Source organism: Syngnathus acus, chromosome 19 (assembly GCF_901709675.1).
Source record: "Syngnathus acus chromosome 19, fSynAcu1.2, whole genome shotgun sequence".
Classification (NCBI taxonomy): Eukaryota; Metazoa; Chordata; class Actinopteri; order Syngnathiformes; family Syngnathidae; genus Syngnathus; species Syngnathus acus.
In genome coordinates this window covers 3,210,885-3,227,909 of record NC_051103.1, presented here as the reverse complement: position 1 = coordinate 3,227,909, position 17,025 = coordinate 3,210,885, and the positions used below count along the sequence as shown (strand labels likewise).

General features: G+C 42.4%; 3 protein-coding genes across 11 annotated transcripts; 2 read left to right on the top strand and 1 right to left on the bottom strand.

The window, feature by feature from the left end:
• The first annotated feature begins 76 nt into the window (after nt 1-76).
• On the top strand, nt 77-2,510 carry atpaf2 (ATP synthase mitochondrial F1 complex assembly factor 2). Its single transcript, XM_037277410.1, has 9 exons — nt 77-258; nt 371-525; nt 596-640; nt 721-869; nt 960-1,057; nt 1,209-1,289; nt 1,467-1,579; nt 1,723-1,838; nt 1,930-2,510. The coding sequence occupies exons 2-9, from the start codon at nt 405-407 to the stop codon at nt 2,065-2,067; spliced, it is 861 nt and encodes a 286-aa protein (XP_037133305.1). The 5' UTR covers nt 77-258; nt 371-404; the 3' UTR covers nt 2,068-2,510.
• Nucleotides 2,511-2,625: 115 nt separating this feature from the next.
• Nucleotides 2,626-9,448, top strand: tom1l2 (target of myb1 like 2 membrane trafficking protein). 9 transcript variants are annotated; one of them, XM_037277404.1, is made up of 16 exons: nt 2,626-2,762; nt 3,163-3,247; nt 3,696-3,774; nt 3,941-4,090; nt 4,464-4,598; nt 4,670-4,819; nt 4,939-5,055; nt 5,139-5,272; nt 5,339-5,390; nt 5,773-5,941; nt 6,008-6,134; nt 6,240-6,264; nt 6,322-6,381; nt 6,820-6,879; nt 7,479-7,515; nt 7,601-9,448. In XM_037277404.1, the coding sequence occupies exons 1-16, from the start codon at nt 2,711-2,713 to the stop codon at nt 7,747-7,749; spliced, it is 1,581 nt and encodes a 526-aa protein (XP_037133299.1). In that variant the 5' UTR covers nt 2,626-2,710; the 3' UTR covers nt 7,750-9,448. The 9 variants fall into 9 exon arrangements, with proteins under 9 accessions (XP_037133299.1, XP_037133297.1, XP_037133294.1 ...); XM_037277402.1 differs by having other exon boundaries at nt 6,319-6,381; XM_037277399.1 differs by having other exon boundaries at nt 6,307-6,381.
• A 1,483-nt stretch (nt 9,449-10,931) lies between these two features.
• Nucleotides 10,932-13,748, bottom strand: foxl3 (forkhead box L3). The gene is made up of 3 exons (XM_037277411.1): nt 13,481-13,748; nt 12,740-12,908; nt 10,932-12,664 (listed from the first exon to the last, which is right to left on the bottom strand). Exons 1-3 carry the CDS (start codon nt 13,585-13,587, stop codon nt 12,221-12,223), a joined length of 720 nt encoding a protein of 239 aa, XP_037133306.1. The 5' UTR covers nt 13,588-13,748; the 3' UTR covers nt 10,932-12,220.
• Between the last annotated feature and the right edge of the window lie 3,277 nt (nt 13,749-17,025).

The following is a 17,025-nucleotide window of genomic DNA, read 5'->3' as shown; positions in this document are numbered from 1 at the left end:
AACCCTAATCAACGTGCTTACATCCTACATTCTCATTGGTTCGTTTGGAGGACCGCTTCACAGGTTTACAATGTAGTTTTTTCGTGTTGTATAAGAGTGCAAATAGTAACTTGGAAAACTACAATTCCCTACTCTTAAAAACTCACTACGCCAGTGCTGTCAGACTACGTAGAAGGTCACACGCGTGCTTGAGAACTCAGAGGCTGCAACTGAGATAAAAAATTAAAAAAAAACTCTGTCAGTCGACTTATTACACGGGTAACCATTGCATTGTTAAAAAAAAGCGATGTAAATGCTCCCAAATATGCAAGTAAAAACGTGGCGTCTCGTTTACTAATAACAACAACAACCCGTTGTTTATGCTCCTTAGCTAACCTAGCTTAAGATTTCACATCATCGCTGCAATGTTTAGAAGCCTTGCAAGACTCCACCATCAGTTCGGAAAAGCACTGTCGCAGTGTAAAACACGCACGAAGCCTCAAAACTTCGAATGCTCGTTAAAATACTCCTCATCGGCCGCGACAGGTAAGATAATTACCTTATAATGTTTTTGATCTGTACTGTGAACACTCAACAAAACATTATTTGCCTACAGAGAGAAAACGATTTTATCAGGACGTCAGTATATCTCAAGGTGAAGGTATGTGAACTTCCTTTTTTTTTTATCACAAATGTTACAGTAAAATATAATAATGTATGTTGCCCAATCGTCTCCTTTAGGAGGTTTATTTGAGATAAACCTAGACCGAAGGAAGCTGAAAACTCCTGGAGGAAAGCTGTTCACGGTGCCAAATGAAGCCCTCGCCATCGCCGTGGCAACTGAATGGGATGCTCAAAGGGATACGCTCAAGTTTTACACCATGCACATGGTAAAGTTTGTCACCTGACATTCAAGAGAGTGTCATTCAGATATATGATATATATATATAAATCGATTTTTCCTGGTATTATTTTTGCAGACAACACTTTGCAACACTGCTTTGGACAATCCCACACAACGCGACAAGGACCAAATGATCAGTGCGGCATTGAAGTTTCTGGAGACAGACACTGTTTGGTATGTTACTTACACTTATCACTTCAACCTTTAAACATTTGTACCTTAGATTGAAACTAGCTATCGCCATGCTGCTAGTGGTAATAAAAAGTTATGGAAAGACATAAAAGAGGAATTCTTTTTACGTCAAATCTATATTTATCTGGTGTAGTTACAGAGTTGAAGAGCCCTACGGTTTGGTTGATCTACAGAAGAATGAATGGGACCCTGTATTGCAATGGATTGAGAACAGGTAATCATGGTTGAAGTGCATGAACTCATCGGCCACAACATTAGGTACATCAGTCGGAATGGAATTTTTGAGTTTGTCATTGCAGGTGTAATTTGTGATTGATAGAGATGAATAAGGTTACAGTGCTTGACTTGTAAAGGCCTTTCCAGATGTTCATTAGTATGATGTGCATTTCAGATATAACGTAATTATCGGGTCCTCGTCCAATATTATGGGCCCAGACATCCCTCAGGCTACCAAAGAGACATTCTGCCAACATCTCAAATCATACAACTTCTGGTCTCTCACAGGTAATGCATGTGCAATTGTTTACTTAATAACAAAAGCTGCTTTTTGTCAAATCACTAATATAAGGTCCAGCAGCTTGACTCAACTTTCACGTTGTTATTTTACTAGAGTAGAGGTACATAATAATGTGATTATATCCGTGTAGGACTTGAGTACGTCATCACCCAGCTGAAGTCTGTCGTGTTATCACTTGGGATGATTGACAGACATTTGAGTGTGGAGCAGGCTGTGCTGCTCTCTAGGCTGGAGGAAGAATACCAGGTGACAATTGTGTTTGCATTTTTGCTCAGCGACAAAGACAAAATTGTTCCGTTGACTCAACTAATAACGCATTGGTCTTCCTCCCTCGCAGATTCAGTGCTGGGGAAACGTGGAGTGGGCTCACGACTATGACATGTACGAGCTAAGGGCTCGCACTGCTGCCGGCGCTCTGTTTGTTCACCTCTCGTCTGAGAGTTCGACTGTCAAACGCAAACTTTTGCAGGATTGAGAGGAAGCTAAAAGAACAAAATGCAAGCTTCCAGATCAAGTGACTCAACACAATGTATGACTCAAATAGTATATATCCTGTTAACTTTATTCTGTATTGACAGCTGCTCAGTCTCTCACCCATTGTGCTCATCTCCACCCTTCAAAATACATTCTTTGTCTGACAGACACCAAATGTGTGTGTGTGAGTTAGAGGAGCCCATCCCAGCTAACCTTTGGGTTTCCAGCCAGCTGTCTACTACATTGAAACATGCTAAATGTGTGGAGAATGCATTAAATATTTCTGACCAATAGATTTGCAGGAGCTACCACAATATGCATATAAAATGCACATCAATACAGTCAAATCGTAATGGTTATTTAAAGTTGCAAAGCAGACAATTAAAAAAAACAGTAATACTTTCTTGCTACAAAATCAGAAAAAGAAACACAACCATAAAACAATTTGCGTTTTATTGTCTTAACCTTTGGAGCCTTTGTTTATAATTGTCTAACCTCAGTGAGTGAAATCACGACCTGCCAATCACAATAAAGGTCAGAATCTTTCGGCCAATGAGATACATCTAGGGGCGGGGCATAGAGGAAGTTTCCCGATGTAGGAACAACACTATTCCCTGACCTGACTTGTTTGTTGACGAGCAAAGATGGAGTTCCTAATGGGAAATCCGTACAGTACCCCAGTGGGGCATTGCATTGGTATGTAAAAAGACATCACATTAACTGTATTGTGTTCAAATATGCGCTTAGGTTTCGAATATGCATCGAATCTGTGCTCAAGTTGTTTATGTACAAGCTAGCACCAAGCTAATGTCAGGGCGTTTTAAACCATATCCGTTAGCCGCCTAGCTAGCATGTTATCCTATGTTGTCGTTGCTTGTATTATTGGTGACAACACCAAACTGTTTGTAATTCATAATCCCATAATGTGCCGTGTATGTTATCTGCGAAAACATTCGCTCGTTCTTTGGAGCATTGACTAATCAGAGCTAGAGCTAAGTTAGCCATTTGTTAGCTAAGCATTAGTCATCACCTAAGTGCATTCGTTGATAAACGGTGACTTAACGTCTTTCCCTCCCTCAATGTATTTATATTCTAGAAAGAGCTACTGACGGATCCCTACCAAGTGAAGACTGGACGCTTAACATGGAAATTTGTGACATTATCAATGAAACAGAAGACGGGTGAGTCAGGGAAAGTCAACACATTGATCTCTTCTCTGCTGCTTCAATTGTATTTTGCATTTGAAAATGATCTCCTCTTTTGCAAATACGATTTATACCGAGCTCCACTGCTTGCTTAGCTGTAGTTAAGCTCTTGTGTGAAGTCCATAGCGTGTTTGATTAGTGGGTTGTAATTCCTGTCCGATGGGTTAAGCTTGTGCATGTCACTTTATAAAGAGTCTGCTTGGATTTGCTTTTCTTCCTTTTTGTATTCATTGTATGATATTCTTATCGTATTTAGTCACAGTCCATGAGTTAATTATTACGGTCTGTGCACTCCAGCTTTGAGGAAATCATTGACTTGTTAAATGGATCGCTCCATGTTTAGGTTGTTTTCCCTGTTTGAAAATACTCCAGGCATATTTTTATATTCGGTCATTGTTAATTTTTAGTGTGTGGTTGTGCGCAGGCCAAAAGACGCAATAAAAGCAATGAAGAAAAGACTGAATGGCAATAGAAACTACAGGGAGGTGATGCTGGCTTTAACGGTGAGTGCAAAGCTGAGGTGGATGAAATTGCATTGTACCTCAAAGTTTGGCGTCCTGCTTGTTCGGGATAGTTCATATGAAAGCTTTTCCTCATTTTACAGTTACAATGACGAGAGGAAGATATCTGTTCAATTGACAATCGTTTTGACACCCCTGCTTCCATCAGGTGCTGGAGACTTGCGTAAAGAACTGCGGCCACAGGTTTCATGCGCTGGTCACTAGCAGGGACTTTGTGGACGGTGTGCTTGTTAAAATCATCTCTCCTAAAAATAACCCTCCCACCATCGTTCAGGACAAAGTATTGGCGCTCATTCAGGTAAGATCACAACTAACTTGCTTTTCATGGGCGGCACTCGACAAATGTTTTTTTAAAGGAGGTATTGGAAGAGGGGTTTTATGACACGTTTATGAGGCTGTGCAGCAGTCAGATAAAAGCGAGTATCTCTCGGGCTTCACCCAGTGCGGCTCATGTTACCGGGCTCGGCTTAGGTAACCTTGCAATGCTCTTATTTCCGACTACAGCGTGGAACATAGCAGTGTTTGTCGAGCCATTAGGCTAACCAGTTTTCTTCCACTAGCATCATGCAAGAATTGTTACCATGTTAACAGATGTACATATTATACTAATGCATATTGGGAATCAATCCAGTGGTTTTGTTTTGTTTGTCGTCTCGTGACTGCAATCGCAGGCATGGGCCGATGCGTTCAGGAGCAGTCCGGATCTCACAGGCGTTGTCCAAATCTACGAGGAGCTCAAGAGAAAAGGCATCGAGTTCCCCCTGTCGGACCTGGAGACCCTCTCGCCCATACATACACCTCAGCGGGTAGGAGGACATCACACGGTGGCAAGCGCGGCTCGATGCTCCTCTCATGTCCTTATTTGTTTTGTACCCAGACTGCATCGGCACCAGAGGGAGACTCGACTCTGCAGTACAGCAGCCCCCCTCAGCCTGCACCTGCACCGCATGTTGTTCCGGCAGCCTACACCACCCCTCAAGTTCCAAACGTTCAACCGTCCGGAGCCATCAACCCAACGTCTGAACAGGTGCAATAAGACAGACGTACAAACTACTGGAAATGTCAAATGACTGTGCTTTGTGTTGAGGAGGGAGCCATCTACGTATTTTTTACATTCTGTGGGTTTTTTTTTCTTTTCCTTGTCAGATTTGCAGACTGCGCAGCGAGTTGGATGTCGTTCGCGGAAACACTAAAGTCATGTCTGAGATGTTGACTGAGATGGTCCCGGGACAGGAGGACGCTTCCGACTACGAGTTGCTACAGGCAAGGAAGCCCTCGTGTTTGTGTGCGTCGTAATGCTTCTGCACTCGTCCCATTCGCATATATTCACACGGTGTGTGTTTTAGGAGCTGAACAGGACCTGCAGAGCCATGCAGCAGAGGGTAGTGGAGCTCATCTCTTGCGTCTCCAACGAGGCAGTGACCGAGGAGCTGCTGCACGTAAACGATGACCTCAATAACATCTTCTTGCGCTACGAAAGGTGAGAAGACGCAGACGGTTGTCACGGGCTACACACGTTGTTAACGTGCCTTGGGTGCCGTTGCAGATACGAGAGGTTCAGATCTGGAAGGTCTACGGTTCAGACTGTCAACAATGGGGTGAGTCAGCTTATTTTTCTCTTTGTTGGGTTTCCTTAGAGTAAGGCACTGTATACATTTCACTTTTTTTTGGGGTCACTCTCACCCTTCGGTCATGTCACTTTATTCACTATCTTTTTTCCCGTTTCTTTTCTGTTCTCTGTTTCTGTGGCTAGCTGAGACAGGCAAGTATGAAACCAGTGTCGGCCTCCCTTAGCTCAGTAGCCCGTTAAGTAGTCTTTTGAATTTTCATACTGCCCTGAAACTGCATCAGCTCGATTTCATTTCCACACATTGTCTTGTGCAGCATACACAAAATTCCGGGGGGAAAGAAAAGATAAGCTCAAGTGTGATTTATTCTTGCATTGACTCACAATATGTAATATTCTCCCTTTCCCGTCAGGTCTTGAGCGAAGCGACAGAGGATAACCTGATCGATCTGGGCCCCGCCTCGCCAGCAGTGGTCAGCAACATGCCCAATGCGGCCACGACAAGCTTGCCCCCGAGCGTCACCGCCAGCGCCGGGAGACCATCCTCTCCGGCCTCCCTGGCGTCTCGCCTCGCTGGAATGGGTACGTCTACCGCAGTAACCCCCTCAAGTTGAGCATGTAGTAAGTTGTGAGGTGTCTTACTTACAGATGTTGGCGCAGACACTGTGAGCAGCACTCTGAGCTCTTTATCCAGCAGCAAGCCTCCACCTCCCCAGGATGACTTTGACGTGTTCGCCCAAACCAGGACCGGATCTCTCCCTGAACCTAATAAGATGTAAGGCAAATCGGCAATCTGTCAAAAAAATAATTTGTGTCAAACCGGCCCATACTGCGAAAATGGTTTAAATGACACATAAATATATATTTCTTCCTTTCTTAGGACTCCGGCAAAGGACAGTCAGGCAGCTGCTGCTGCTGCTGCTGCTGCTGCTGCTGCTGCTGCTGCTGCTGCTGCTGCTGCTGCTGCTGCTGCTGCTGCTGCTCCTCCAACTCTGGATGTCCAACAACCACGTGCAGCAACGGTGAGTCTCCACTCTTTCAGTTGTGTATGTTTGAAAGAGACGTAGAAGTATGCACCCTGGAGCAAATGTTGCCAGATGCCACGAAGCCAAATTGCAAATCAAGGTAGCACCTTGTTAATTCACTCATTTTTACACGAATCATTAGAATAGCAGTGTTAAATGATTGTTTTGAAATGAACGCATCACTAAACAAGCAGGGCTGGGCTCAGAGAAATAAAGCAAAACTCTCAAGGGGTAAAACAAAATTTGCCAAAAGTGGTTGAAACGGAGTCTCTGTGGAACGCCTTCATCAACTTTTTTCATCACTTATTTTAAGTTGTATTATTTCATTCCAAATTAGTCATAATTATTTTTGTGTTTTGGGCCTGGGTTTTGTTTTCTTCTGTGGCTTTGCTGCCCCCCTCCCCATGGCCACCCCCTTTTGATGTCGCCCTCTAGTGTGTCGGAGGTCAGTCCTCTGTCATGGATGACATAGAGGAGTGGCTAAGTACTGATGTGGTGAGCCCATCATGATTTTGTTTTGTATTATTTATGCCTCCTCTTTACTTTGTTCATTCCGCTTCATCCTTTTGTCATGCTACATAACATTTTATTCCCTCTGATCATTCAATTTTAACATCTTAGAATGTATTTCTAACACTTGTTGGGAACCAGTGGCAGCATATTGTAAAAATGAGCATCAATGAAGCTGTGACTACCCCCATTTTCAATGCACAAATTACTTTTTAGTCTTATGCTTTTTTTTTTAGATACATTTTGAGGGCCATATACTAATATTATAAAACACAATTGCCAGCATCTGCTTGTGCACGCTTTCTGCTCATGCTCATTTTACCCAAATATGCAATCCTGTCATGTCTTTATTATAACCATCTGTAAGTTTGTGGCTATATAATTCATATTGGTGTATTTTTTATTTTTAAGTGAGTGGTAATTGAATGGCAGGGGGGGGCGGGGTTCCTTGTATGATCTAACAAATGAGTGTTTATAAATAGTGAATGCTTGCATGCTGCCTCTGAGAGTGCCTCTACTGTGAATGGGATTATTTTTCCTGTTTGGTCAGTATCACAAGTAAAAAGCCCGTCTCCCATCTACAGAAAGGAGATGAAGGTGAGGAGGGTGTGACAAGTGAAGGTTAGTACAAAAACGTGAACTCGCATTTAGCCCAGGGACACCTATTTTGCACGTGTGGGATTTTCATCGACTCGTTTGCTTTCAGAGTTTGACAAGTTCCTCGAGGAGCGAGCCAAAGCTGCAGAGATGGTCCCCACCCTGCCGTCCCCCCCGAGTAGCGACCCCGGCGCAGCGCAGGGAAGCCCCAGCCGCAAGAAGTCTGACAGACCGGAGGACGCTTTGTTTGCCATGTAGACTTGTCGGCCGCTTACCTGACAGGATGGCCCGGACCAAAACGCGTCCACTAACACTATTTCGATCAGCGGCAGTGATGTATCCTTATTCAAAGAGAATCTGTCTGTCTAAAAGGGAAAAACCTAACAAAACAGTCTATTTTCATAGGTTTAAAAAAAAAAAAAAGGGATTTCAGTCCCTGTATGCGTGTCTTCATGCTAGCATGTGGACATAAAACCTCCACGCATGCTTTTTTTTTTAGCTTTTGTTCTTAAACCATGAGAATTTTGCGTTTCCGCTAGTGCCCCTTCAGTAAGCCGGCATGAGTTCTGTTGTAAATGTGTAAATGACAAATGATCCCGTGTGTATATTTCAAGCTTCGTATGTACCAGAGGAATTTATTATGCGGTGGGATTGTATGGGGGGGAGGAAGGGAAGGGCCAATGAGCTCAAATTTCCTGGCTGCTGTCTGCTATGGATGCGCCCCACAATGCTGCACAGGGAAAGGGAACCTGTTGACATTAAAAAAAAAAAAAAGTTGATATAGCTGTACAAAATGTGTTTTATTTGGGGTCCAATCTGCCTTTTTTGTGTGTGTTTGGCTTAGTATTTGCTGAGGTTAAGTTTTGTGCGGTCACCGTAATGCTGAAAAGAAAGTTGAATGGCAGTTGTATTTTATTCTCATTTTTTTTAGTTGAAATTACCAAATGTGTTTTTCACAAGTTCAAAACACAGCTCGATATCAGTCTCATGCGCTTTTGTGCTGCTTGCGCAATATTTGTGTGCATTTCCTCTCCGCTGATGTTTTCAGAAAAGGAGCTGACCTTTCCAGCGCCACTATTTGTTCGTCAGAAATGAGCTCGGGCGCAACAAACCAGACCTTTTACGCTCTTGACGGGCGTGAACGTGTTCCATGAGCTCAGAGCAAGAGTGCGCTTTTGACTGTGGCGTGGCATTTGAACCTGTACGTTTTGTAAATCAGCTGTGTGACAAGCAAGCACTTGGATGTAATTAAAGATTCAGGAAGTGTAGAAATTATTTATTTGTAATCACCCCCTCCCCCTTTCAGATGAGTATTTTATTTTTGCGCTCAAGGAAAATATATGGGGAAATGATCTATGGAAGGATTGTTTATTTTTGTGGCTTTTTATGGAGTCTTTATGTTTTATACATTGCTGATGTGTGTTATGTTAATAATTCCGTTGGTGTTCTTGTGGGTTGAATGTAAACATGGAAAGAAGCATCACGTGTCATGAAGGATCCATCTTTTATTTTATTTTTTAGGTTGACTGGCGCATCCTCTCCTCCCACAACTTAACATCTTTGTAGACTGTCAGACAAGAAGTGTGGCAGAAAAGTTCCAGGACTGATGTCACAAAATTTCAAGCAAGCAGTTCCTGGCTGAGAACATCATTGCCAATAGGTAGCTATCAAGATTTATTTATTTTTTTTGGGGGGTCCATCAGTCTTGGAACTTTACTGACATACCTCGTACATTGCTGCTGTCCCGTAAGCCTCGTGAATCCGTCCGTCCATGCCAGTGTGTCATCTTTGATGTGTAAATGGGTCCCAGCACTTCTCCCTCAGAGGAACCATTGTGTTTCTGTGTGCATCACTGGACACTTTAAGAAGAGAGACGCTAATGTTTGTGTGTGGAGGTATGATTTTCCGCTTTGTGTTTTGACATCTGCATGAACTAAATAAAACCTTGGAAGTGTGATATTCTCCTTAGTGTGGGTTTTATTGAAGAGTTAAATGAACAAAGCTGACCGGTGGTAAACTCTGGTGATTAACCCCCCCTTACGTCCCACCCTTACACACAGGAAGACTGTGGGCCCCACACCAAGGGCCTCCCAATTGGTCAATCGCCATATCCTGCAATATGCCTTCGTCTCTGGAGGGAGCTTTTTTTTTTTATCCTAGTCAAAATGAAAAGTAAAGTCTGTGGCTGCAGTTTGGTGGTTGTTTGGTATGTTTTTCACAATGGAGATTTAAAACAGAAGCTTGCTGAAGGAGACCATTGACTAATGCTTTGCTGTGTTGTTATTTAAAATCATTTTGTAAAAGTATACCCAAAAACATTTTTATTGTTGTGGTTAACAGTGCTTACTCAGTGAATAACCACCTATGGATTATTGCAGATTTCCATTCATCTGTGGAGGCACAATGGAGAGCACAGTTTGCCAGCGACCTCTGGTGGTAAGATGAAGTGACGTCATCGCAAGTGGAAGAAAATCAATTATGGCCAGCGCTGAGGTACATTGTAGTTATATTGCATGTTTATTCCACTCCAAGTGTGATGCTGTTCATGTTTCAGTAGACGCCGAAATCAACACTAGAGCGGTCTGTTTACCTACCTGGCAAACAAAAAGGCCAATATTCAAGCTGTATTTTGATTTAAATGTCACCCATTTTTTTTAAACTAATACAAAAACCCTTCCAGTCACTCCAAATCACATTTGTGCTGTTGCCAACCAACCACCGCAGGATCTCCATCACAAATCAAAGTAAAAAAAAACATTTAAACACGTCGCCTAGCGGCCATTGATTGACAAGTAGATTTTCTCATTACGGGACTAACACCACGTGCCAGGTCAATGTAAAGACGACTTTTTTGGGTTGCCATTTAATGGTAAAGGTCACGCGTACATGTGTCTGCGTGTGTGAGAAAGACTTAAGGGTATTTCAACAAAGCTCATTACCTGGCGGCGCATAATGATTTCACTCAATCGCAATAGAAAGCACTTTATGCTGATATCAAGAATATAAATGGCTTTATTTAGATAATTCTTTCGTTCCCCTGCAGCACTCTACAAAGGAAACATCCTCTTCATAATAAATCGATAATATAAATAATTGTCAAATATTTATCCTTCCCAGTGCTTTCACGAGCCTCATTATAATCACTTGAAACTAAATGACCCATTTGTGTTTATGATTTTATAAGCGTCTCACATCAATGGCTTTCTCAATGTAATCCGACCTGCAACACTACTTCGCCCAAAGCTGCTCATTTTACGCACTTAATGAACTTATCAAAATCTATTTAAATGGGGAAAGATGGTCGGCGTCAGCAATTATGAACCACTGGCTCAAGTTGAGGATTTTGAGCGAGTGTTGTTATTTAATAGCCCAGTAGCTTCTCGCAATCTCTCCCAGCACAGCGACTTTTCTTTGTTGCTGCTACGAGCCCCCCTCCCCAGTAGCCTCGGAGCACTTTATGCTAAGTTAATTTACCCAAATATAGCCACGGCGTGGCCCCCGCTATTCGACATCAACAACTTTCTTAATGGAAACTTGCTGATCCATAAACACTGGCGCCGCTGCAGACGTTTGCTGGGGGGCACCTCATGCAAAAAAAAAAAAATAAAAATCTCACAGATCGATGAGGGGCATTTGCAAAGGAGGTATAAAGTGTTTAATTAGAAGTGGTGGAAGTGGGGGGACGGCGTTGTTAAAGCTCAGCCGCAAGCCCCCCCACACCTATTTAAATAAGGTCACATCTGGGCCTCACCTTGCAAGTGTTATGCTATATTAAATGCCACTCATGTTAAGTGTGTTCTCTGATGTAGTCAACACATTATATAAAGGTTAAATTGAAAAATGTCCCTTCAGCGGCACACAAGTATGATTGATCTGCCTCGCGCAGGAAATATGTGTTTTGTTTTTTTCCATTAACAAAAAGGTGCATATCATGTATTCTAATAAGGAGCGGGTGGATTAGGATTTAAGTGTCAGTCAATCAGGATTTCCAAAGGTCAACGACAAAGAAAGAATTTAGGCAGGCGCTTGGAACACGTCTCCAGCCGTCATGTCCGCTTTCACGCTACATGCTAATTCTGAGCCGCCTTTGTGCAATATTTACGGCATTCCGCGTTTACGTTATTCAAAGAAACAGGCTTGAAGCTGTTGATTGCCACTCTTGGTGGAGGTTTACTGTCAAACTAAACATAAAACAATGAGCATTACTGTTCAATTGAAACAGTACTCAGTCATATATTCTTTATCCTCTGCAAAGAACGACAGCCACATGAGAATAAGCAACCATTGTGACAATTAAGTCTTAGTGTTTTTGTAATGAGGCTAAGTTTGTTGCGTGATTTCAAATTTATTTTGTATGAAATACTTTGGAATCTCAGTAATGTTTTCTAAATATTTAATGTTTTTTTTTTTTAAATCATCTGTTTGAATCTGACGGGTACATCAACATCTGACAAAATATGCTAATTATTCCTTAAAGCTATATTTTGGTTAAAGAAAAGATTTTGGATTCAGCAATGTAAAAAAACAGACAAAAACATTACCTTATTTCAATTCGTGTATTAGTATATATGACACGATAGTTGTTGTTTTTTTAATATATTTCTGTGTTCCAAGCCAACATATTAGTTTGTCATCTAATTGCAATTTAAAGTCAATGGAATTATTATTGTCTTTGGGAAAAAAAAAAAATCCTCACAGTTTGCCCCAGAATCAACCAGGCCCGCCACCCTCACAGGGTCCAGAAGTGCAGGTTCAGGTGCTGGGGCTCCAGAACATGTAAGGGCGGTCCTGGCGGGCCTACGTGTGAGGATCTGATCCCAGGCACGGGCGGGTCCGGGGTCGACAGGATGTAGTCAATGCTGAACTTGATCTCCGACTCGGGTTTTGGGACGGCGGGGTTTGGCGTGGGGCACGGTCGAGGTCTGTAAGCGTTCAGAGGGCGAAGGTCGGAGTCTGCCTCGGGGTGGTGGACCGCAAGCGCGCGCTGCTTGCCGGGGCTCTCGGCGGGCCGGAGCGAGGCCTCTCCTGGGTCGCGGAGGCCAACTTTCACGTTCCGCCTACGCCTGCGACGTCGAAAGTTGCCGTTTTCAAAGAGGTCAAGCATGGATTCGCATCCTGTGGCAAAAGTCCAAAAGTTTCCTTTTCCTTTCTCGTTGCCCTCCGTCCTGGGAACCTATGAGGCATTAGGAAGACGCTTTAAATGGCCACAGTTCCGCATAAATGCTGCTTAAATGACTTGCGTGTCCACCTTGATGAAGCAGCTGTTGAGCGACAAGTTATGTCTGATGGAGTTCTGCCAGGCTCTCTGGTTGGAGCGGTAGTACGGGAACCTCCTCATGATGAATTCATAAATGCCCGACAGCGTGACCCTCTGCTCGGGGCTCTGCTGGATCGCCATGGCGATCAGGGCGATGTAGCTGACAACGCGCATGCACACACATATGTAAATTTAAATTAGGCAACGGTTCCAACTTTCTGTATTTATCAAAGTTCATTAGAGTATTTAAAAAAAAATTGCGCATTAAAATGTATCTTTTTGTCGATATTATTATTGTTATTATATCAACATGAATTTGAGTCAACATTTTGTGAACTTAACATTTATATTTTAATTAGAGTGACCCTAAAATATACTGAATCTGTTTAAACTATTTAACAATCTAGACTTGGCCTGTGTTGATAATCTACATTGAAAAAATAAAAAGGGGTTAAAAAAAAAAGAAAAATCAAATAACTTGAAATTAGTTTTTGTATATTTCTTAAAAGGAAATCAAATTTTTCAAATGTTTTTCTTTAAAATATTTCAAAGGCACCAAAATAAAGTCACTAAATGTATTTAGTATGTAAAACCAAATTATAAATGTGCCATAAACTTAGTTTTTAATAAAAAAAAATTAACCTACACAATATCTTTTATTGCACAAAAAATGTCTTGACATAACTTTTTCTTGCAACAGTGCTATAAAATAGAACGAGGAAGTTTTCCTACCTGTAGGCGGGCCGACACATCTTCTTCTCCTGTTCGCTGCTACAGGAAGCGTATGCGTCTCCGTCATAGTTGAAACAGTTGAATGGATAGTGAGAAGCGTCAAACATGTCTACGCTTACACTTGTGTGATCTTCCCCCCCCCTCGGGAAAATAACTGTGTGTCTCCAGCAGCTTCTCCTTGCTCTCCTGCTGCTCTGCTAAGCTGGTTGTCATCCACTGGGAGCTCTACCGTTGACGGCCTCCTCCACCGGCCCCTCCCACCTTCAACATCCCCAACAGCCCCTCCACCCCTTCGTCTTGCCCCAGATGCTCTCCGGGAATGGCTGTCACCACTCCTAACAACAAGTTAGTGTTATTCTAAATTAGAATATGTTGCGCAAGTGCATTTTTGTTTGTGGAAGCTTCGACAAGTTTGGTGTGGAAGAACTTGACCGAGCCCTGACCTCAACCACTTAATGCAGATTTAGGATGGGAAAAAAAAAATACACACCATAAATCATCCATCATTTTTTAATTTTTCTAGTGGAGGACATTGATCATGGCGCTAGTCAGTCCAGACCATCTCACAGTAGCTGCCTGCTTATCCAAAGGGAAAGAAAAACACTCCCGTGAGCCGCATCCAAGAAGGTTCTGGGTGGTCCACATCTCTTGCTAGCTGCTTTTATGTTTTATTTTGCTTCTTTTTATAGTCTAATCTCTGCTGCTGTAGTTGAAACTGCTAAGCCCAAACCAACAAACAAACGCTTTGCATCTTTGTTTTTTTCTTTCCTCCCATTTAACTCTTTTGACTGTATTGTGTGTGTGTGTGTGTGTGTGTGTGTGTGTGTGTGTGTGTGTGTGTGTGTGTGTGTGTGTGTGTGTGTGTGTGTGTGTGTGTGTGTGTGTGTGTGTGTGTGTGTGTGTGTGTGTGTGTGTGTGTGTGTGTGTGTGTGTGTGTGTGTGTGTGTGTGTGTGTGTATGCGCGTCCACTCCGGCAGACATTTAGTCAACAACGGGAAGTTTTGGAGATGCTATCTGTAATGATCTGTAATGACCATAAATTGTTTCCGTGTCTATAAAATAGAGGGGATGTGTATTTTTGTGGGACTCTTAACGGAGCAATTGGAAGGGTCCCGTGAGGCGGCCGAGGCGGGGAAAACACCCCGAGGTCTGCGAGGGCCTCTGTGTGTGGGCCCGTTGGTGCAGGAGATGACGACGCGTGGCTAATCTTGGACAGTACTAGTGTGACTTTACAAGGATGCAAATCTTTGTACACTCTTGCTTGTTGGCACTAACATTAGGTAGACCTTTAAAATCTAATCCAATTTTTAAATCCAATCCAAGACCTTGCCAGAGATGTGTTTAAATCTACAATCTTTTTTTTTTTTTTTTTTTTCAAGTTTTCAATGCCATATGTTTGTCATACAAACAGGATTACAATAAAACATCCATCAAATCCGCTGCAAAATGCAAACATGACCTCTAGAGGGCAGTATTCGCAATGCTGCGGTAATGATCGAGGCAAACTGAATAATTGGTTCTTTGAGAGACTCTCATTACTCCATACAAGAATCTCAGCCTGACCCAAAAAAAATAAGTTGCTTCCATCTTGAACTTTCGGGCGAACCGCGCGCATTGGAACTCTGTTTTTGTTGCCATCTGAATTTCCACCTATCCATGCATTATCTGTACCGTTTGATCCCACGGGGGTCGCGGGCGTGCTGGAGCCTATCCCAACTAAAAAAAAGAATAAATAAATAAATAAAGGGTTAATTGCCCAACAAAAGCACATCTAGGTATATTTTCACACCTGGGATCGAACCAATTTCTTACCGAGCAAGAGCCCGAGTCACTAACCAGTCAGCTATTTCGACTGGCAGGCAAGCACTTGCACTGTTTTGTACTACTCATGTGCATTCCAGTTCTTAGCAATCTAGAATCGGTTGTGTGTTTAACGAGGGTAACTTGGAAAACATATTGGAACGCGGCCCCGAGGACTAGAGCTTGACACCTGTGACCTTTGACCATGATATTTCCCTAATAAAGTGGCCTGTTATTAGGTACACTTGAAAATGGCGGTGTACCTAATGGAGTGTCCGTGTGATTCCCTCGTTAAGCGCACCTGCGTGAAAAGTTTTAGCTCCTGCAGAACGTGAAAATGACCAAAATCTTTTCACGCAGGTGTGTTTAACGAGGGTAACTTGGAAAACATATTGGAACGCGGCCCCGAGGACTAGAGCTTGACACCTGTGACCTTTGACCATGATATTTCCCTAATAAAGTGGCCTGTTGTTAGGTACACTTGAAAATGGCGGTGTACCTAATGGAGTGTCTGTGTAATTCCCTCGTTAAGTGCACCTGCGTGAAAAGTTTTAGCTCCTGCAGAACGTGAAAGGAGCTAAAACTTTTCACGCAGGTGCGCTTAACGAGGGTCACTTGGAAAACATGTTGGAACGCAGCCCTTCGAGGACTGGAGGTCGGCACCCCTGGTTTAAGTGAAAAGTACCTAATAACAGGCCAGTTCATTAGGGAAAGATCATGGCCAAAGCTTAACTGAAAGTGAAAAGTGCCACACCCGCCCTCACCCCCACCTCCTGATTGGCTGGTTGATCTGTGACGTCACACAGACTACATTAGGTACACCACCATTTTCAGGTGTACCTAATAACTTTATGCATTTTTTGTACGTGTCAAGAATGTGTATTTGACTACTTGCTCTTTATTTGGGGGGACACCAACACATATTACACAACGTAAAACAACATATTGTCATATAAAGCAGTTAACCAAATGTCAAATTTTTGTTTTCATGCCCAAAAAAATAAAAACAAGGAATAAAACACCAGACAAGTTTTAACAGGTTTTTAAAGTTTATTAAAATAATAATAATAAAAGTAAATTTCAGACCAGCAATCTAATGTGAAATTGCAGTAGATATACATACACATATTGTCATATAAAGCAGTTAACCAAATGTCTGATTTTTATGTTTTAATTGGCGATTATAAAAACAAGGAATAAAACACCAGACAAGTTTTAACATAAATGTTTATTAAAAATAAAAGTACAGCAATGCTCAACTTGAAGAACTTTATCAAGCTGTAGGAAAAAAGATAATCTGCAAAAGTATCACATTTTTAGCATGTGGTTTAGTGGAAGTAAGGCAAGTTAATGTTATTGCTTTGTACTTTTTACACACATGCGCACTGGAGAGACAGCGGCAGTATTTATGTTGTATGTTTGTTAGGTTTCAGGTTGGGCAATACAAACCACGAAAGATGTGTCGCATTGACCCAGCCGTCAAATTAGGGCACCTAGCATTTTTAATAGTGTAGTTTAAAGTGAAGTATTTTCGCACATAGTTAAATGGAGCGTCAGACAGGTTAGGGAATTTGCCGTCACTAGATGGCAGCACTTGGAATTCATCTAACCTGTCTGAAAAGGCCAATTTAATAAAGAAGCCGGTAAGGAGTACCTCTCTGGCTCACTTTTGAGCCACCTAAGCAGGTTGCTGTGTGGCCTAAAGGGAAATGTGCTTTCGGCAATTTGCAAACATATTTTATTAA

Bases quoted from the DNA above. Each gene is read 5' to 3' on its own strand.
- tom1l2 (XM_037277399.1), top strand. From the start codon at position 2,711: ATGGAGTTCCTAATGGGAAATCCGTACAGTACCCCAGTGGGGCATTGC. The intron at 6,382-6,819 runs GTGAGTCTCCAC...GTCGCCCTCTAG, and splicing joins AACAACCACGTGCAGCAACG to TGTGTCGGAGGTCAGTCCTC. The intron at 7,516-7,600 runs GTTAGTACAAAA...GTTTGCTTTCAG, and splicing joins GGAGGGTGTGACAAGTGAAG to AGTTTGACAAGTTCCTCGAG.
- foxl3 (XM_037277411.1), bottom strand. From the start codon at position 13,587: ATGTTTGACGCTTCTCACTATCCATTCAACTGTTTCAACTATGACGGA. The intron at 12,909-13,480 runs GTAGGAAAACTT...GCGCGTTGTCAG, and splicing joins ATGTGTCGGCCCGCCTACAG to CTACATCGCCCTGATCGCCA. The intron at 12,665-12,739 runs GTGGACACGCAA...AATGCCTCATAG, and splicing joins TCAACAGCTGCTTCATCAAG to GTTCCCAGGACGGAGGGCAA.
- atpaf2 (XM_037277410.1), top strand. From the start codon at position 405: ATGTTTAGAAGCCTTGCAAGACTCCACCATCAGTTCGGAAAAGCACTG. The intron at 870-959 runs GTAAAGTTTGTC...TTATTTTTGCAG, and splicing joins AGTTTTACACCATGCACATG to ACAACACTTTGCAACACTGC. The intron at 1,580-1,722 runs GTAATGCATGTG...ATATCCGTGTAG, and splicing joins CAACTTCTGGTCTCTCACAG to GACTTGAGTACGTCATCACC.